The sequence below is a fragment of the Aythya fuligula genome, chromosome 1, assembly GCF_009819795.1.
Source record: "Aythya fuligula isolate bAytFul2 chromosome 1, bAytFul2.pri, whole genome shotgun sequence".
Lineage (NCBI taxonomy): Eukaryota > Metazoa > Chordata > Aves > Anseriformes > Anatidae > Aythya > Aythya fuligula.
In genome coordinates this window covers 103,395,031-103,415,825 of record NC_045559.1, presented here as the reverse complement: position 1 = coordinate 103,415,825, position 20,795 = coordinate 103,395,031, and the positions used below count along the sequence as shown (strand labels likewise).

The 20,795-nt window shown below is 44.0% G+C and overlaps 2 protein-coding genes across 2 annotated transcripts in view; one reads left to right on the top strand and one right to left on the bottom strand.

Moving 5' to 3' along the window:
- Window positions 1-3,600, top strand: part of EVA1C (eva-1 homolog C) — a 34,954-nt gene extending 31,354 nt beyond the window's left edge. Inside the window, exons 6-8 of the mRNA XM_032207714.1 lie at window positions 1,049-1,129; window positions 2,018-2,107; window positions 3,194-3,600. Of these exons, the coding sequence (XP_032063605.1) occupies window positions 1,049-1,129; window positions 2,018-2,107; window positions 3,194-3,579 (557 nt within the window). The 3' untranslated portion in view covers window positions 3,580-3,600. The remainder of the gene's footprint in view (window positions 1-1,048; window positions 1,130-2,017; window positions 2,108-3,193) is intronic.
- Window positions 3,601-12,075: 8,475 nt separating this feature from the next.
- On the bottom strand, window positions 12,076-20,732 carry LOC116502097 (cilia- and flagella-associated protein 298-like). Its single transcript, XM_032207836.1, has 7 exons — window positions 20,520-20,732; window positions 19,590-19,757; window positions 17,654-17,721; window positions 15,266-15,424; window positions 14,635-14,766; window positions 12,591-12,686; window positions 12,076-12,490 (listed from the first exon to the last, which is right to left on the bottom strand). Exons 1-7 carry the CDS (start codon window positions 20,656-20,658, stop codon window positions 12,380-12,382), a joined length of 873 nt encoding a protein of 290 aa, XP_032063727.1. The 5' UTR covers window positions 20,659-20,732; the 3' UTR covers window positions 12,076-12,379.
- Between the last annotated feature and the right edge of the window lie 63 nt (window positions 20,733-20,795).

Sequence of the window (20,795 nt, the reverse complement as noted above, 5' to 3'; positions counted from 1 at the left end):
CCTTCCAGGTCAAACTCTACTCCTAGGAGCCAGGCCTGCGAACGCAGCGCGCAGGCTGAAAGAAGGCAAACCGACCCCGTTGGCTGACAAAAATACTCTGCTGCTGGAAAACAGTTACGAGTTACGGCGGTATACAAGCCAAAATAGAAATTAGCTCATTCGGCCCTATCGCTGTTGGCTTTCTGTTGCAAACAGGAGCAAAAAGTCCCAAAAAATTCCCTCATCGGGAAAGGAAACAGATATGACTTGGAGCCCACACACAGAAGAGTGCTGCTCAGAAAGAAGTGCTATTTTTAGTTGTTTTTGCAAATGAAAACTATGCTGAGCCCCAAGCCTCGGTCTCCTCTGTTCCATTTAACTCTCTTTAACACTGTTTATTGGCAAATCTTTGTGTATAGCATAGAGGTGAGCTTCATACTTGAAATTTCTTTCTATTTTTTTTTCTCCTGCAAATCAATCATTCTGCCTTCACACAATACAGGGAGCAGGTGCCAAGACCTGAGTACCTGAAGGGCCCATTCATCCCACACACAGTACATGAGCTCTCAACGTCTGCACGCTGTGCCTTCTTTTAGCAATTTTACTTATTTTAAGAAGTATGTGAAAACTTCTCAAGGGAAAAAAAAATAAATGCCACGAGAAATGGCATACCCAGAGCCCTGCCAGCTCATCCCGAGCACCTTCCACTCTGGGACCACTTTGCAGAGCACTTCACATGAGACTTAAAACAGGCAAAGCCTGAGGTGCCACCAACAGAAACCCAATTAATGTTCGACATAAACACTCCTTTCCTGAGCAGGTGACCGAGCCCTGGCACAGGCTGCCCAGAGAGCTGTGGGGGCTCCTCCTTGGGGGTCTTCAGAAGCCACCTGGGCATGGTCCTGGGCAGCCTGCTGTAGGAGGCCCTGCTTGGGCAGGGGTTGGACCAGGTTGGACCTCCAGAGGTCCCTGCCACTCCCAGCCATGCTGTGATTCTGCAATGGGATTAGTAGTTAACCAGAGATCTGTTTTCCAAAGCTGACAGTGCACCGTTTGCCTTTCTTTCCAGTTCCTAAATTCATCCTCACAGCTGTCAACCCCCTGGTCAACGACAACAAGTCTTCCGTGAAGCTGAACGACGGTGAGCATGGTAATTAAAAAGCTAATAATCGTTTACTCCTCTCCTTTGTCTTTGGCTGCAGTAGGACAGCAGAGGTGGGTGTGAGGGAGGGGACAGGAGGAGCGCTGCTGGGACAGCATCTGCCCTCCTGGCTGGGACAGGATGGGGCCAGCACGGCCACGGCTTGGCTGCCACAGCAATAGAGGGAAGGTTCTGCTGCCCACTGTATGTTCCTTACACCATTTCCAAGGAACTGTGAAGCTTTGCTTCAGTCAGCCTATGTGTCATGCCAAGCAGGGGCTGAGACATGCTGAACTTTGACTGACAGGGATGTGGATACCCGGCAGTCCATAAACAGTGCACTGCTTTCTAACTTTGACTGAAAGATGGGAAGAGTAAAAGTGCAAGTGCAGTTGGTTCGTGGTGAAGGGTCTTTTAAAAATTACACCAACACCTGCTCCTCCTATATGAAAATAGAATGAACGATGTGGCTAGTTCGTTATGAATGTTGCACATTCACTACCATCACTAACTGCAGTGCCCTGCAGCAACTGGGCTAAAAAGTCCACTGGACAGGTGTGAAACTTAATGAAGTAAATTATTTCAGAAAGCCTAATGGGAACAGGCAAGGGGTTTCACTTGATAGTAGATCCTTTTTTAAAATAATTTTGCTATTTTCTATATACTCAATATTTTCAATACCTTAATTATTTGCTGTTTATATTTGATTTCAATATTTGTTTTATTAAATCGTCAACCATCATGTGGTCTAACGTTCTGCAAGGTTCCTATGGCACAGCGCTGTCCTGCCTGTGTTTTAGTCAGACTCATTGGTACAAATGTCATAAGAAGAATGTCACTTTAGTGGCTTCGTCATCTACAACGTGACTGAGTTTGCTTTACCTCCTCTTGTTGCAGGTATTGACATTGATCCAAAGGAATCCAGGCTTCCAAAGAAAGATGGCACTATTGTTAGCAACTCCTTGGCTACATTTGCATACATTAGAGGTAGGAAAAAGAGACAGATTGGTTCATTATTAGATTGTGGCATTTTGGAAGGAGTAAGGAAGGGGAGGATCACCTCAGAAGGTCGCAGCTGGAAATCCCGTATTTATAGTAACAGTATTGTTGCAATATACTCGCAGTCTTGTGGATGGGACAATCACAGCACAATTGACATTTGTGGAATATTTTCCATCTCGAAGGATCCAAACTCTTTTTGGGACTGCAGCCAAGATTTTTTTTTAATGAACGTTTTCAATGGGGGCTGTTGGTTGTTCAGTATTTTTGAAAACCTGGTCCCCGATCTGGGACCAGTGCTGGAGACATCCATTTTTGGAAATGTTGGTTTACATGCATGGAAGGATCATCGAGGAGCAACAAATAAATAAAAAAATCGTCCCAGCCATCGCCACTATGAGCCGTGGCAGGTTTGTGACTTCGCAACACTAAGGCAAATTGTGCTGAGGCCAGATCTGTGAGCACCAGATCTCTAACACCACAGGAAAAGTCCCATGAATTTTGGAAGTGAGCAAGGGGCTGGCATTAAGAAGCAACTTTAAGGCTTCAACTAAGGTTTTGGCTCTTCTAGAAAAACAGCAGGAGCCATGCAGCGGTCGAGTTGCTGCCTCCCTTGCTGCTATACTGGGACGTGATCTCAGCCTGTACTGGGAATCACAATGCTCCCTACCAGTCCGGGCTGGAGATGCTGCTGTGGTTCCTCGGAGCAGGGAGTTGCTCTTCCCATGCCCTCTGTTAGTGAGAGTAAGACCCATTTTGGCAGGGCAGCTGGAAAAAAATGGTATGCTTCTGGTAGGTGGTTAAGAATGCTAACAAAGTGGTGGGATAATGTTGTTATTTTGTGATGTTTTCAAGAGTCCAGGATTTTTGCACAGTAATCTGAAGAAGCAGAGACAGCACCATTCAGTTCCCCAGTGCAGGGCGTTTTGGGTGCAGGGCACAGCAAGCTCTCCCCACATCCCCTGCCCACAAACACCCACATAATGCAGGACTCTGGAAATGACAGCTGGCTTTTTTGTAGATAGACTTTGGCAGAGTGTGTGAAGTGTTTAAGCACTGGATTTCTAATTTCAGATCACCCAGAAAGAGCTGCTCTACTGTTTGTGTCCAGCGTTTGTGTGGGATTAATCCTCACGCTCTGTGCCTTGGTGATCCGCGTGTCCTGCTCTAAAGACTTCAAGAAATTGCAAGGAAAGAGAGAGCACCTGGTGCCAGAAAGTGACGGAGCAGACGAGAACAGTGAGAACGAGGAGGAGGACGACTCCTCTGAGTCGGAGCTTCAGGATGAACTGGCAGAACTTTACAGACCTCCTTACTCAGGTTATAACTCAGCAGAAGCAGCGGATCTGGCTGAACGGATCGAGCGCAGGGAACAGATCATGCAGGAAATTTGGATGAACAGTGGTTTGGATATGACACCACCTAGAAATATGAATACATTTTATATTAATGAACAATAAATGGCTTATTTTGGATGACACCCTAGCCTTTTTTTTTTTTTTTTTTGAAAAAGAAATGTACCTTCTGTGAAGGAACATTTGTATCAGTACATATAATTATTTGTAAAGTAAGAAGAAATATATGCAATAAAAACAGAGCTTCAAACCCTTGACTGTCTATAAATCATTCTGTGGAAAAACACTTTTATAAAGTCTCATAGTTTTGGATTATATTATAGATTGCTTTTCACTGTATTTTTGGGCTCAATTGCCATATGCGGGTTATGAAATATTAAAAAAGGAGAACAATATTTGAGAATCATAACATGGAGAAAAGCCTTCTGCTTTAGGACATAGCACTTGTAACCAGGTAGTGTCTTGCAGCCCATAAATTACATGAGAATGTGTTCAGCTGATGAGAAATATATTATTAACAGAGGCAGCAGGACAGAGCAAAATTAAACACAGGTGCTTGAAGATTGAACCTGCAGATTCATTATAACACATGGGGGGTGTGAAAAAACAAGCATACCTCCCCCCAACATCTGTTCAATCACCCGAATGATCTCCCACACCCAACACATTTTCTTCTCAAATAAAATTTTGGTAAACCCGAAACAGTACCACGAAATGCTGCAAGTGTAGTAGGTACATGTGCTTGAATGAACATCCACTGAAATTTTTTTATATTAAGGACCTACTTTGTAAGTGGAGCGCTGTGTTAATAGTGCTAATATCACAGCATATTTTATAACTTTGATTTAAGATTATACTCACGGGATTTTTTTAAAGATCACTTGCAAGTCATCCAGACTGATCAGGTTTGGCTTAGTGCAGTCAGACAGAAAATTAAACCCGAAATTTATCTAAGTTGAAAACATAACCTTCCTGCCTTTAAATAAAATGTCTCCAATATTTTAACTGCACTCCATAGGGAATTTCATGAACAATAGGAGGAAAAATGTCACTTCCTATTGGTAATACTTCATGAGTTCATTGTGCTTTCCCGCTCAGACACTGTGCTTCTGGGTAGCGTGAGGTAGCATGAAACGCTTGGAAAGAAAGAAGGGACAGGGCTCGTCATTTCCTACTGATACCAAGTCACATCTGAGCATGGGAAAACTTAAAAAGGAGGAAGGGACCTACTCGGATGACTAAGGCACAGTTGCGTGCTCAACTGGAAAAAATCTCAACAGTGACTGGCATCCTATTAGCGGAAGGAAGAGGGATTGAAGGGAGACACGAGGAGCTGAGCTCATCTGCGGGGCTGGGACACTTCCCCTCGTGCTTTTGGGGCTGCACGAAAGGCAGCGCTCCCGCGGGGGCTTGGCTCTCCCCCTGACGGGTAGATAGAGAGGTGTTGCTGTCCATGTCCCTGCGCAATGGTCCCAGATAGGTTTGGGTCTGAAAAGAATTGGCTTTTGTCCTATGGGTGGAGGAACCGGGGTTTTCCTTCTGGTCGGCCCCGTGAGGAGGTGTGGGACAGCTCCGCCAGGAGGTGATGCCATCCTCCCGACCCATGAGGCAGGTTGGTTGCCGGTTTAGGTTGGTTATTAGGCAAATTTCTTCATTGAAGCAGTTGTGAGGCATTGGGGCAGGCTGCCCAGGGGAGTGGCTGAGTCACTGTCCCTGGAGGTCTTCAAAAGATGTGTGGATGTGGTGCTTAGGGACGTGGCCTAGTGGTGGGCTTGGCATTGCCAGGTTACTGGTTGGTCCCCGCTGTCCCATCCACCTCACCCAGCACATCCTCCCAGTGACGGTGCTGCTCTGGGGGGCCCTGGCTGAAAGCAGGGGCGACCCTTCCTGGTGATGGAGCAGCTCAGCTGACAGCAGGTGGGTAGAAGCCAGCCTCTCGCTTACAGCCTGGTCCTTCACTTGGGGCAAAGCTGCCAAATGCCTTGCTTTTCCAAGCTCCCCGTTCTCTGACCTCCTTTCACAACCCTGGAGGAAATAGGTTCTTTATATTAAACTAGGATAAGTCACTTCTCCATGCAAGACCACGACTCAGATGCCTAGTGTGGTTAGCTGGCTCCTCTTGAAGTGCCATGGGGCAGCAAGCTGGGGCTGGGGCTGACCCCTGCTCCCCACTGTGGAAATAAGGAAAAGAGCCAGGGAAAAGCCTGCTTCCCAGCATAGAGCCCATCACAGCTGCTGGAGATGTGTGGGGAGGATAAAATGTGCTTAGCAATGTGTGCCTGCTTAGATGTATTCCTGTCGTACTGCATCTTCAAGCCTGGTGACAAAGTCCTGTCATGGGCGAGCACCAGGAGCATCTCAGCGGGGCTGGGGCTGTTGCTCCAGCGCAGCAGGGGGAGATTCACTCAGGGTTCGTTCCCTTGACTAAATTGTTTATGCTCTGAGCCCGGGTTGCTGTTTCATTCTTTCTGTGGAAAACTTTCCAAGTCTAATTGGGGAAAGCTATCAATTAGTGCTTCATCTCGTTCCCAAATGTTCGCTGCTCACAGCGGTATGGAAGTCAGAGTGAAAACAAACACAAACAAAACTCGGGAACAGGCACCAAATTATTTCAATCTCTCTGAAATGACACCTTCTGCAGAAAAAAAAACATCCAGCATGGAAAACAGAGAACTAATGGGCAACATATTTACCTGACCTGACCATGCAAATTGTATTCTATGGGAAGGCACAGGGTATGCCAATTAAAGACAAGCAGTGCGTATGGTGATCTACGTTGTTGTCGCTGCTGGGTCTGTTTTACTGCAGTGGCATCAGTGGTAAGAAGCAATCGGATTTTGCCAGCTATTAGTGGGATACACAAATGAGAAGGAAAAAATAAAATAAAATAAAATAAAATAAAATAAAATAAAATAAAATAAAATAAAATAAAATAAAATAAAATAAAATAAAATAAAATAAAATATAAAATAAAAACCACCACACAGCAGAAATACCACAGCCAGCATCTATTTCATTGCCAGGCTAAGGGCAGACGTATACCTGAATGAGGTACCACAGGTCAGCAGCAACACCCTAGGGAGGGCATTTCACGGCTAGCAAGATAACCTCTCAGCTGCAAAATCCTAGCGAGTGCCCAGAAAAGCAGCCTGGGGATATTACAGGGGAGATTTCGCAGGCTGTGTGGCTGGCTCGGCATGCAAGTAGCTATTAGGCTTCGGCTACAGACGTGGCTGTGGGAATGACGTGCCTTTGAAAGTTATATGAGCCAGCATCAGCACTGAATAACCCAGGCAAGGGATCTCACATCGCTTCTGAAATCATGCTCGTGAGCACCCAGGAGCAATTCCTCAGCGGGATCACCCACACTCCTGGAAGGGGAGCCCTGCCCCAGCCTCACAGAGGTCCCCATCCGTTTCTGCACCCGGCATTTCCCCATGTTAAGGGGCAGCACCCCTAAGGAAGGGGCCCCAAGGACGCGAGGGTGACACCCGGCTGCTCTCTCCCTGTGGGAGCGGGCGGTCAGGAAGGCCTCAGCCGGAGCTCAGGCCTTCGCTATGCAGACAGGTCAATCCGCCGTGAGAGCCTTTGCTAGGCTCAGAGACAGCAGAGCCGCCTGGTTTGGGTTTGTTTTTTTAATTTTTGAGACATCTGGACACAGCAACACGGCCGGGTTTTGGAGCTGGGTCCTGTCCGGAGCTGGGCCCTTCTCCAGGTCTGCGGTGGGACCAGGCGGCCTCAGGAGCTCCTCGCAGCCTACCCCAATCTGTGACCCGCTGACCAGCTCCAACCCCAATATTTGGGGTCATGGTGACAGCAATGCCAGGTCTTTTGGTTGTCTGGCTTGTCCACTACTGCTCCTGTCCACCTTAGGCAAAAATTTAAAATGGAATAGCTAAAAATATCCCTCGTCAGGAAAGAGGCAGCATGTCCTTTTCTGAACGAGCCCGCAGGGTGCTGTTGAGGGAGAGGCAGGAAGAAGCAGAGCTCCGAAACTGCGACCAGCCTCTGCACTGTGGAAAATTATGGGCTGGATCCTAAAACTGCACAAATTGCTGCTCTGGCATGAAAAGAAGAGGTGGCGGCATGAGGCAGCACACCATGTGCACAGCCGTGCCCGCAGCCCCGAGTGGCGATGTGAGTCGCAGCTGTGCTGGTTCCTGGAAAAAATCTCCCTGCACAACAGCTTTTAACCACAGCATTATAAATATTTAATCTTGCCTGGCTGCATTACTCAGCCTTTATTAAGAGCCGCTCTCACAGCCATAAACTTTGGAATAAAATAATAATCACTTTTTTTTTTTTTTTTTCATTTTTCTTTCTCTTCCTTAAGGAAGTGCCAAATTTCGTATTTTTGCTATAAACTTCCTCGTTCAGAAGGCAGCCCCGCCACGGCCGCTGCTCGGGACGCGCTCCTGGAGGCACGACGTGGGACGGGCGCCGTCCTTGAGGCTGTGGGCAGGTGGCTTTGGCATGGGGCCTGCTGTCCTGACGGGGCTGTCCCCGTCACCCGGAGCAGTGTGAGGGGGGGCAAGGACAGAGGACGGGTTGTACTGAGGGGGAATATGGAGGGAAAAGTGTCAGATTGGTTTTAAAATGCACTGTGTGCGTGAGGCTCACCCTGCTCTGAGGCTTCCCAGTGCAGCACCCAACCCCCAGCCCCCTGGTGATTTTGGTCCGTGACCCTCCTGCAGTAAAACGAAGCAAGGGAAATGTGCTTGCAGGGGTCCCAGCCACCCACTAGAGGGGTGAGAAATGGGTGACTGCGAGGACCTGCCCTGTCCTCCGAGGCAGAGCGGGCTCTGCAGAGCAGCACCCACACCACGCACAGGGGCTGAGCTCGCGTGGGGAAGCCGTGGAAGAGGAATGCCCCTGCCCTGAAGCAGATAAATGCTTTCACAAACCTGCAAACCTAACTGCAATGCTCACATCTCATAATTCACAAATTCCTTGGAGCAGACATTTAAATATCTATAGCCCCGTGCTTTGTTCTAGCAGGCTTTCAACTTTTTCTGGTAACTTCATTTGATTTCAGTGGTAACGAACGAGTCCAGCAGCTCTGTGGATGCTACCACGAGCTCTCAGAAGAGCATTGATCCTAGGGACTTTTTTCTCAGCTGAAGCAGGAAGCAGTGCCAACTACAAGAGCCTTGTGCAAGAGCACTAACAAGGGAGAGCAGTCATCAAAAGTATTTAGCATATAATGCAGTTTCTTCCACGTTAATTATTTCCTGTGCCTACTTTTTCCTCTCCTAGGAAGGAAATGACAATATTGTAAGCAGCATAATCAAAGGTCCTGTTCAAATGTCACCCCTCAGAGATCAGATCCTCCATCTAATGGCAGCTGAAAAGGGTCTTTATCACTGAAACAATGACTTGCAACAAGCCTTGGAAATATAACAAAAGTCCTCAGGCTCCTTTGGTACGTGTGCCAGTGGCACGGAGAGCTCTGCCGGGAGGAGGGCGCTGGCAATATCGGGTGGTTTTGCCATGGACAGCCACTTCCTTGCAGTTGTGGATGTGCACCGGGGTTTAACGAGTGAAACCCAGGGAATTTACTTAACTGTGCTTCTTTCATGTTGCCTCCCCTGCTATTGAACACTTTCCTGGTATCAAGGGCATTGAAATGCCCTTGGTGGCCAACAGCCAGCAGTGACTTCAGTTATTTACAGGCCGGGGAGCGCGCAGAACAAACTCCTCAGAATAACACTAATCTAAGATGAAAGCTCTGCTTGCAAGAGGGATTCGGGTGGGTATTTTCAACTGATTATAACTGATCCAAAACATCTGGGAAGCTTCCTGCCAAGGACACTAATCTCAGCGCAGTTATGATGAAGTAACTAAAAAAAGCTGTTTTCGAAGGAGGAGGAGCAGGAAAGTAAGGAGTGCTGGGGCGCATAAACACCCATAAATAATTGCCACCAGGTACGGTCATGCCGCAAGCCCAGATCCCAGGCAGCGATCTGTCCGTCTTACGGAGATCTCAGCACCCTGCAGCAAGGCCTTGGCACGGCACCGCTGGCTCTGCTCAGCCTGCTCATTAAGCAGCAAAGATCCGATTTTGGGGAAGTGTTGTCAGAAGCAGCTCAAGAAACAAAGTGATCCTGGGAGGAATGAAAGCTGGGAGCCTCCAGACTGTAACTCCACTGGATGCAACGTGTGCCAGGCCACTGACCAATTTGCTGTAAAAAGTTATAAAAAGGGCTACTTTTTATATTTGCAACAACTGCCAGTTATAAATAGCCATTTGATTATTTCAAGCACAAACTGCCCAAACAAAATAATCACTTTCAAGGCAAAACCTGCTTTCCTTGGACAGCATTCATACACCTCTGTGTGAAACCCACGACGGAGAGCATCACAGGACAGAGGGGAGAAGAGGGAGAGGGTTTGTGTCTGTGTAAGCTCCCTTAGAAGTCGCAGCGGCCCCACCAGCAACCAGCACCTCTAGCGACCAGTAGGAGTGATCAGGAGTTGGAGCTAGGTGCCTAGCAGCTTTTACCATAAATTTCACTGAATGCTGCCAATCCTAGTTATGGATCAAGATTGCTCATTGTACCATTGTGGGTTGCACTGACTACAATATTAATAAATGAAGTACTTTCAGGTTTTCTTCACTCCACCCTTTGATAATAGCAAAGGAGCACATTAGGAAGAAAGCCTTGAGCTGTGTGAGTACTTAAAAGCCCTCAAAGAATTGCCCAGGGCTCTGATTTTCATCGGAGGAAGCGGTAGAAACAGGGATTCTTTTAAAACCTGCTCTATTTCCTTGCCACATGGGAATAAATTCCAAGCAGCTTTAAAATACAAAGATAAAATATTGACAAACTGACTTTTTTCTTGAAAAGATGTTATTGTAAAACCGGTACTCAAGAAAAAACATCAGAAAGTAACTTTCTTAAAATGATCAGTGATTGATGAACAAAAATCAATAGTTTATTAAATGACATTATTTCTGTTTTCTGTATTCAATCTTCCAGCTACAAGTTCAACCAAGCACTTCAATTCAATTTGATCCATGTCTCTTCAACCATACTAATACATAATGAAAATTACGATTGCTTTGCAGTAATGGAAAAACATTTAGCAACGCACCTTCTCTCTGTTGTTCTACAATGAGTCAAAACAAGCAGAGACTGCAGCCAGCAGCGCTGAGATTTGGAAGGCTGGAGAGCCGCATGCAGGTATTTTTATTGGACAGCCAGCGACCACAGAATTTATTTCCATCTTGTTGCCCTGGCAGATTTGGCACGGCTGGAAGTTTCTAGTTAATATCTCAAACATTTGTGTTTTCCAGTGTATCTATGACTAAAACCTTGTGACAAGAGGATTAGGGCATGAATAAGACTTACAAAAAATAAAAAAATTACCAGTGAAAAATGTCAAACACAGGTGTAAGTTCAGACAGCAAACATAACCAGACTGTTAGAGCTGCTGAGTCACCCTAGCACCACAATCCCAAAATGTGGCACCTGCATAAAATGTTTCACATAAAAATTTGACATAAGTTATTCGCTGATGAGCAACTGCCTGTTCTTGACACTGAGACAGTTTGTGAACATGATCTAGTTTGGCGGAGGTGGAGAGTGATGTGCAGGGGCAACTCGTTACCTGGACCGTGCTGCAAACTACACTACCGACCGGCTTCTTTCGCTTGCCTTTCTGCACTGCAGACTGGAAAAGAACTGCTTTGGGGTGTGAATGAAGGCATCGTTATAGTTGCTGGCTGTGAGTGACCACAAAAAGTATGAGTTCACCTGCCTTTAAAACACCCAGTTGATCCTCATGCAGAATTTTCTGAGCAGCCTGGCTCTGCACTGCGCAACTACTGACAAGGAGACATACGCACCTCTGTAGAAAAGCATCTCCTCTGAGCACACAGAAGCCTACACACAAAACTTGAGCAATGTTTTCTTAAAGACTTCTTATTCACCTAGGTAATTCTAGAGACTTAATTATCCATTAGTAGCCTAGAATCCTAAATCAAAATCCTCCCTTCAAAACAAACCCAACATTCAAGTCTACTGCATTTTCTTTGTTAGTCCTGAACCCAGAACTGAGACACTCACCAATAAATTTCATTTTTCATTTTAAAATGTTGATGTTATAAATAAAAATACTTCTAAAGTCATAATCTTAAGAGTTATTTCTATGGTAAAGATCTTACCCTATCGAGCTTGTTTTTATTGTATCCAATCCATTTGCACGTGATGCTTATTTCTGTAAACAGATTTCTGTCAGTCTCTGAAAGCATGACAGCTAACAGCTTGTTAAACTGAGCGAGCTCAGAGGAGTGCCTTCCAATGCCAAAGAAAAATAAAAGATGAAAATCTTTCTAGAATGCTTCATTTTCAATGTTACTGGAGTTTATACAAAAAAAAATATTTTCCTTAAATAATTAAGAGGTCAATTCCTTTAAAAATAAGGTTAAGATCAGGTATGTCAAAATGCAAACAGGCATATAGAGATCACTGAACTTTTACTGGATTAGCCTGGGAAATTTTATTTATTTATTTTTATAAAAAAATAACTTGTACAGACTGTACTAGCTAAAAGAAGTGCAAGAACCAACAATTAAAGACCACTCAAAACAATATCCAATATCCTAGCGCACATTTATTAGATATATTCTCTCTGAAATAGGTTAATATTTCAATACTCAAATTACAAGTTTCTAATAGAACAATCAACATGAACAGGACTGATTCCAATCTTTGCAGACACAAGTGCTGCTACCGTTGTATAGAAATGTAAACATTTACTGAAAACCTAAGGCTGAAAGAGGCATCTGCTATGGAAGAGACAACTTCAGCTTTTCTCAGAAGAATCTAACACACAACGCCCCTCTTAGCAAACAAGTGTATCAACCAAACAGCAGAAGAGGCAAAAAGGTGTTTGTAGAGCTTCATCTCGGCCCCCACTTGATGTCTTTTACGCCGTGAAATTGTCTTTTCAAAGCATGGCTGTCTGCCCACTCAGCGTTTAGAAAAGAGTCGTCATCATCCTCTTCTAGTTTCTGCGAAGAGAAGGGACAGGTGAAGGCAGCAGCAGTGAATTAAACCCGCGCTCGGTGTCTGCTGCAGCGTAGCTCACACAGAGCTAAAAGTCACCGCTACCTTAAGCTCCTCCTGCTTTTTGTAGTAGTACAGCATCATCTGTTTTTGCTCTTCATGACTAATCAGAGGTTCACGCCCTGGAGCTCCTTGTCCTTTCTGAAAGGGAAACCATAAATTTTGTTCACAATGGCATTTGTGATACAAAAAAGAACAGGAGAAACTGCTACGCAAAGATAGCAGAATCTTTCTTCAGACAGCAAGGTATCTCATGTTCGACAAGGTCCTCAGGGCAGGAAAATAAACATTAAGAAACTCCTGCTGCGTTCAGGTGAGACTTATTCTTTCATCCTGGCATCTTAATCATGCTGTCAATTTTATGAACATCAATGGAAGCTAGAAACAAGATTACTGAGTCTGTTTTACTAAAACTTCCGCTCTACAAAACATTAGAAGCCTCTCAGCTTTCAGGCCATTCCAAATGTCTCAGGAGGGGCCCATCCACCTTCAGTTTCCCTGCTAACACAGACTCAAAATGGCTATGGCTTGGTAAAGCAGGGAAGGAAGATAGTTACAAAACACTACAATTAAAATAAATTTTACTTGTTACTACAAATATTTTTTTCCAGGCAACTGTCCTCATGGAAGAAGTGATGCATGCAGCAGAAAATAGCTGATGACAGCTATTGTCAACAACAGCAAACAGAACAGTTTAAAGGGAGATGGCGAACCCCTTCAGGAACAAAAAGGGTCTGGCATGGTTTAAATTAGCTCTCCAACCCAAGAATGCGGGCGTCCAGTGTCAGATAAGAAAACCACCGTACTACTTCGCATTCTCTGAAGAGGTCCAGCAACTAATTAAGCAGTGAGACAACTTTCCCAGGAGCCTGTCCTTCAATGGCTGTTGAGTTGTCGCACCATTTTTCAGCCACCCTGACAGAAAAGAGAAAGCAGTTCTGGGCTTCTAAATGGCAAACGTGTAAGTCACTCGGCTTGGCTTCGACGAGTTCAATTACAGGCACTCGCAGACAGTAAGATCTGCTGTAGCCATTTTACTTTTCAAGGCAGAGAACCGAAATGCAGCACCAGAGTAACTCTGACCTACGGATAAGTAGGATGCTCTGAGGCATCCGACATCCACAAATGCATCCTTTGAATGTGGTGCTACATACACACGAACGGGCTAAGCAAGCTCCAAAAAAGTTCTGAAAGTGCACTGAAAACACAAATGTTCTCCCCTCAAATATGGCCTGAGGTGAACAGAACTGCAGTTAGTTTGTCGCTCTGTCCAGAAAATAATGACTAGGTTTATAAACTGAGGAGCAGCAGAATCTTTGCCTCTTTTTTGCTCACTGCTCCACAGCAGAGCTATGTTCACAAGCCTCATGTGCTTCACCACACCTGACTGAAAAGTCTGATTTCTTTTAAGAAGCTCAACCACGAGCTTTTGGTGAGCTGCAGCTGACAGCACAGCTGGGTGGTGCATGTGCAACAGCTTGATTTTCCTTCTAGCACTCAGCAGGTTCTCATTGAAGACTTCAGGAGAGCTCAAATTTGGGCTCTTTCACAACATGTGTCCGCAGAGAAGACACAAGCCCACATTCCCAAGGCAACCGAGGCAGTTTGAAGACCTGCCATCAAGCAACTGAGGACCCCACAGTCAGAAAGTTACTGAGTTGCAGAAACCTTCTTTGAAAAAAGGCAATAAGGGGTATCCACACCACATATAACTGTGCGTGCTGAATGAGTGGGTCTGTCCAGTACTCCACACGGAGATGGAACTGAGAGACAGTTTGTTTGCCTTTTTTTGTGTGCGTTTCTGTGGTTTTAAGCTTTTCAGGTTGTGTTTAATCTAGTTTTAAGTAGCTCTTTGGTGTATTCTTATAAAGCAGGTAATAGCAACTACAGTAATTCCTTTGCCTATCAGCTAAATACTAAGAAGTACTTCGGATAAAATAAACTAAAAGCTCAAAATAGATTGAGTACAGCTTTGAGACACTTAAACTGGACCTAATCTAATCCATTTTAGACACCTACTACCAATTCTCTTCCACAAAGAATCAGACTGCCGTAAACAACACATAAAAAACCTTCCCGTGATACTTACTTTCTGTATCTTTACAATGATGGTTGTTTTCTCATTTTTGCCTACATAGTCAGAAAGCAACTTGGTTTCTTTCAACTCTTTTCCTGCCCACCATAATTGTGCTTCAGATTCTTTTATAACTTCAAGTCCGGCCTGTGACAAATAAACAAACAAGGTGAAGTTTGGGGGAGAATTTACTGGGGTTCTGGTTTTAACTTTTTGCCTTTTTTTGTCAAAAACTTTTTTTTTTTTCCCCTGGAAAATCTTTTTGGAATTAAGTGCAATTCAGCTGATTTTACACTATACACCTGTTTCACTTCTCTCTTCATGTTAATGTGCAGCATCTTGGTTTATATTCCATTCAATTTTGACCTAACAGCAACACTTTGGGCATTAAATTCTCAATATTGACCACAAGCTTAAATTGGGTCTCACACTTACCTGAACTCAGCTTTGTAAGTAACATTTCAAAGATACTTCACTCACCTTATTTCTAGTTAAGCTATTGGTGTGCTTTTATGTACACTGTCTGACAAAAATGTTAAACAAAATATTTCATGTACATGAAAACAAGCAGCCTTCACTGATAAAGTGGGAAACACCACAAATTTAGCCCAGACACTACATATAAAACAAAAACACTACTGCATACGTGAGTCCCCGCCAAATCTTCTTTATCTTCCAGCTCCATCCTCACTGGGTCATGTGGAGGCAATCCCATTGGGTACACAATCATCACAGCCCCTCGCAGCTGGTCCAGTGCATCTTTCACCATCTCCATAGTAACACACACGTTGGCCTGAACTTGTTTCTGAAATGCAGGCAAGGATCATTCATATTTTACAGTCTGTAGAGAACTGTAAAATATCTACATATCTACATATATATATACATATATATGGAGATTTTACATGTACATATGTGTGTCTGCATGAAGACTTCGTTTAGTAGTCACTTTAAAGGTTCATTGCTGGGATATTTGAGCAAAGCTAACCATCTGCGCAAAAATAAGAGGAGTGCAAATTTTCTCATTTGAGTATTGATTTCCATACGTATCATTAGCACCCTCTCTGCTTACCTTGCTTACAGTGGCAAAAAATGAGAGATCTTGAACATCCACCAACTTGTGCAAGAGGCATTTAGTAACAAACATCTGTGGATATAGGCTTTCTGATAAGAATACATATCACTGCAGAAATTGGATGTGATTCATAAACAAGATTAAAACAGTAGAATTAACGTAGGGCTAGAGAAAGGGTCTAAAAACTGAGGGTTGAGTTAAAAATAGAGCACGTGAGCAAAGGAGTAAAGCTTGGCATTGTTCAGGCAGAGATCTGTAAGATCAAATACCTGAGATCATTCCAAACCCAACTGCAACAGACAGAAGGAAGATCGAACAAACAAAAAGCGAAACAAGATGCATGTGGAAGAGAAAAATTGACACTTTTGCTTAAGGATTTAACTGTTCCAATACTGAAAATAACAAGGTTTATTAAAAAAAAAAGTAAGAGAATGCTGCCTCCTTGTGGCTATTATTAAACCAGTTAACTGGCACGTACAATTGGTTTCTCAGCCTCAGATGATAAACTTTTTCTCCTTTTTTTGCTTTTTAAATATACAAACATATTTATTTTCATCACCATGCAGTGACGAACCTGCCAAAATACTTCACAAACTATCTTTTAACTTAATTCACCAATAAACAATAGTAATTCCTGGAGTAAGAAAGCATTCAGTGCAGTAATTTTGCAATTTCTTATTGTAAATGACGATAAGGTAGATAGTTGAGATAGCTGTAAGTTCCACCCAGGAAGAACTGCAGAGTGGAGACGAGATCTGCAGGTTTTCTTTTTCCTCTCAAGATGTAAAGCCAAATATTAATAGTTTCCTAGACATTTAAAAATAGAGTTGATCAGTTGTAATCCAAGAGTCCAAAGTGTCCACCCAGAGGAAATCTTTAAAGTAAAGCAAAGGCTTTAACTTCTCTCATTTCATCTCATTTAACATGTCTCATTTTGTATGGATTTTGTTATGACTCGAAACAGTTTGGCTGAAATCCTCCCTAAATTCAGGACAGGTTTGCTGCAACTCAGCACACCTGAGGCGCTGTCACACAACACAGTAGCTCCTCTGCTTGCCTCCAACAGATCCATGAAGCTGCTGGTAACGCTGAGCTGCTCACTCCAGGTAACTGATATGACACAGTTATCAGCAGTGGAACCGTCAAGAAGGCCAATTTCAGTGCACAGGCAATGTTAAAAAAATTGTTAACTTTATCTGTATGTTTAACTAGTATAAAGCTGTTTTCAAGTTCCACACCTGCTAATTCCCAGATTATAGAGGTGGGGAAAAGTAAACAGCTTGCAAACATCCACCAAAAAAAAAAACAATCTGATAATAAATATGATTTAATTAGTGTTTCAAAGTCATATGAAAGCTCAGACACTATACAGAGTATCTCAATATTTGGTAAAATGAAGATGAATAACTGAGTCTGTAGTTCCATCAGGGCATACCCTCTGACTTATGTTTACACACACGAACTCATGGAGACCAAGCTTGCCTCCAAGTACTTGTAAAACCAAGGCCTAATCTAAGAGATCAAAACATATTTTTCAATTAATTATATGTAGAGCCAAATGACTACGCTAATGAGCAAAAGGTACTTTATTGCAGAAGCATCACAGAATGAAGTTAATTTTTCACCAGAAAACACGACAGGCATCCGCCTCAAGAATGCATCAATAGCAAATTAAGAGCATGTGGATAAAATTAAATGCAATTTAATCATTCATGTGGTCTAGGCTGCCAGCATTCACTTGGTGTTTAATATCGGATTCCTTAACTTGTTGAACCAGCTTGCCAAAAGCCATTAAGAAAATCATTAACAGAAATGTCCGTTTCTGTTAGATTGTTCACATCACCGCAGGATATTATTCAAAAATCATTACCCCTTACACTGAAAAAGGCCCATATTTAATTAAGCCGTGCAACAACACAGCACCTATTAGGACAGTTCATGCTACTTTGGAAAACTTACCTTAGAGATTAAGGCCTTGGCTTCCTCTATTGTCTTTTTTATTACTTGCTGCATTTTTTCATTTGGAGCTAAAAATAAGAGATGCACACTTAATAATTTGTATTTACCATAAAACCAAACTAAACGAAAGCAAAACAAAAAACACAACCAACCACCACCAACCCAAAACAAGCAAAGGACCTGCCCTAGTTATTCTCTACTGTAAGCAAATGAAACATTGTTAAAGCACAAAGCAAGAGATACATAGGCTACTACATTGTAGTCTATTTACCACTTGCATAGTGCATTGTCACACTTCTTACTAACTCGAGAAACAAACCAGCATGTGTCACGGGAGAGTCAAACTTACATTTGCATTAAGCCAATTGACTGGTACTGAAAACTTCACTTGAGACAAAAATACTGAGTAAAAAGCAACAGCCATAATCTCACGCTCACCACAACCTAAAGCATGACGCTTTCCCTTGCTGTAACTGTTGTGGGCTCTACAGGCAGATGTGCTTTAATCAGGAACACCAGCTTGGAGTTTTCTGACTTTTTTTCTAATTAAAATCTCATCCTAATAGTAAATGCAGTTTTGCAACTACAATGCACATTTCATATCATAGTTACATATTTAAACTGTTATAAAAAACCTTCCTCTCAAAGAAAAACACAGTTAAACCATGCTCGTTTCCAGCTGAGTATTTAAATGCATCATTTAGTTGTATCTAATTTGGCCCACATTTGTGCTCTGTTCAGTATTACCGCTTTGTTGATATTAAAAAGCTGTCTACCCACTAACACATAAATGCCCAACTATGACTACGAGTAAGAGTGGTACTACCCTTCTGCTAAATTTACTTAAAATTTTTTACTATAAGGCCTGACACTGCTCACAACCATGCCAAACTCTGAAGCAAAATGCCTGCCCCAAGGTGTGCAAGAGACTCGACCACTTGTGGGAACACAAGCAGGAGGGAAAACATTTAGGTATATTGTAAGCTCTTACTGAAACTCAGCAAGAGCTTAAGCTTGATTGAATGATGCGTTGCACTAGAAGAATTATTTTCCCCAAAACAACATTTGGAATAAGCTGCTTGTGTATGCCAAGTTAAAGCTAAATTATTCAAAGCTTCCTCTGTAATTGAACTGCCTGCAACCAGCATCTAAAGGGCTGCTGGCCTGGCAGGGGCTGTTGTGGTGTCGGGGTAACAATAAAGCAGCCAGCACGAAGATGGTCACAGCCAGCCCTCGTGCCCCTGGCACTGAGGTGGCAGGGGAGCAGTGCTCGATGCTCGTACCAGGTGCTAAGGCAGGAGCAGAATTTGCAGAAAGAAAAAGAGATGAATGAGTCCAGGAAGCCTGAGTCACAGTGAATACAAGAACTGAGAGACACTAGAAGAACCTGTTAACTCAAAACACCTTAAAACTCTGGAGAGAAACAGTACACAAGTATGCACTTACAAACAGGGAGGATAAATTGAAGCAAAATAGTCACTCTCCATACTAGCAACTGCTTGCTTATTTTTGGAGTTTACTTCCAAGCAGTTACAGTTGCAAAGTTAAATAGCAGGTGTGCCAAAGAGATATAACACCATTTAGGCTTTTAAATCAGCATTACGCTAGGTCCTAACCCAGGATTTATGTATGTAACTGAACATTTAGCTGATTTATTGTGGAAAAAAAGGCTCTTAAATAGCTTCTGACATAACAAATCTACAACTGCCTTTAACATGGTGTGTTTATAGGATGATCACTGTAGTTGGCAAAGAAACATTAGCTGGCTATCAGGCTGGCCTGTTATCGAATGTATACTAAGTATTGACTTGGTTTTCTCTTCTTCCAGGACAGTGAGGTGAAAATGAAGTTCAGAATTATGGTTTTCACGTTCCTCATGATATCACAGATTATTTATGCTTACAGAGAAAGAAGCAAACCTCTTGGCTCTATTTACCATGTCCATTTCTTCGTCCAATTTCATCCTTCTTGAAGACACTCCCGCCACTGGGTACACACTTGTCTGCCCACTCATCCTTTAACTGCAGTTCTTCAATTTGCTCTTCCGTCAGCCCTTGCATGTTAAGTGGCAAGTAAACACCATGCTCTGCCAGCTCCTGCATCTCTTTAAAGCGTTTGGAGAACAAGGTTAGAGACCTGTGTTACTGAGAACACAGCGCTGAGAAACGCCCTTCTGGATTATGCACATGCAGAAAACCTTACTGCTGGGCTTCAGTTTTTAAAGATATACGTATATGAAAATAATAATATATATATATATAAATGCTTTGTATATATATAAATATGTTGTATATATATATGTGTTAAATATAGATATATGTTATAGATATGTATATACACACAGTAATTACGTTAAAATTCACACTTTTTCACATGTGCATGAAACAGTGTAACAAATGGAACAAGCCTACATGATACCAGCTGATCTTGAAGGTCTTTTCCACCTTTAATGATTCTGTGATTCTCTACGTGCTGGCCATGAACTTCTCCTTACTTTTAGTCAGCTGTAGCTGACAGCACGTTCCTTTTTCCAAACCCTTTCGGGAAGGCAGCTTCTTTCAGGAGGGGAGCACGTTTTACCGCTGCACAGCAGCGAATCTCTCCACAGCTGGGATAAACGGGCAGCCTCTGCCTTTGGTGCTGGATCAGAGCCGTGGGGTCAGCCCGTCTCCCGGTGCGACCCAAGGGACAAACGCAACTCCCTGCGACCATTTCTGCCCGACCGAGGGCAGGCCGAGGTGTTTACCCAAGGGGTAGCCCCTGGTTACCACCGCCGGCTCCTCGCTGCCGCTGCCTCCCCCTCCGCCCTGCCCTGGGGCCCCGCCGCTCCCCTCACGCCGGCCGGGAGGCGGATGGCGGCCGGTACCTGCGCACAGCCGCTGCACCTTCAGCCTCCCGTTGTAGATGCGGGCGACGAGGGGCGCCAGCTCGGCCAGGCGGGCTCCGCAGGCCGCCTCCAGCAGGAACTGGCTCTCGTCGCCGCGCTTCACGTGCAGCCGCACCATGGCGGCGCCTCACGGCCCCTCACAGCCCCTCACGGCTCCGCTCTGGGCATGGCGGCCGCCCTCGGCTGCGTTCGTTATGGCGGGCGGGGCGGGGGGACACAAAATGGCGCCGCCCCCTCAGCCGCGCCTCCCCTCAG

Coding starts and splice junctions, on each gene's coding strand:
- LOC116502097 (XM_032207836.1), bottom strand. CDS start 20,658: ATGGTGCGGCTGCACGTGAAGCGCGGCGACGAGAGCCAGTTCCTGCTG. Junction 19,758..20,519: donor GGTGCAGCGGCTGTGCGCAG/GTACCGGCCGCC, acceptor AACGCTTTAAAG/AGATGCAGGAGCTGGCAGAG. Junction 15,425..17,653: donor CCAAGGCCTTAATCTCTAAG/GTAAGTTTTCCA, acceptor CCTGCATTTCAG/AAACAAGTTCAGGCCAACGT.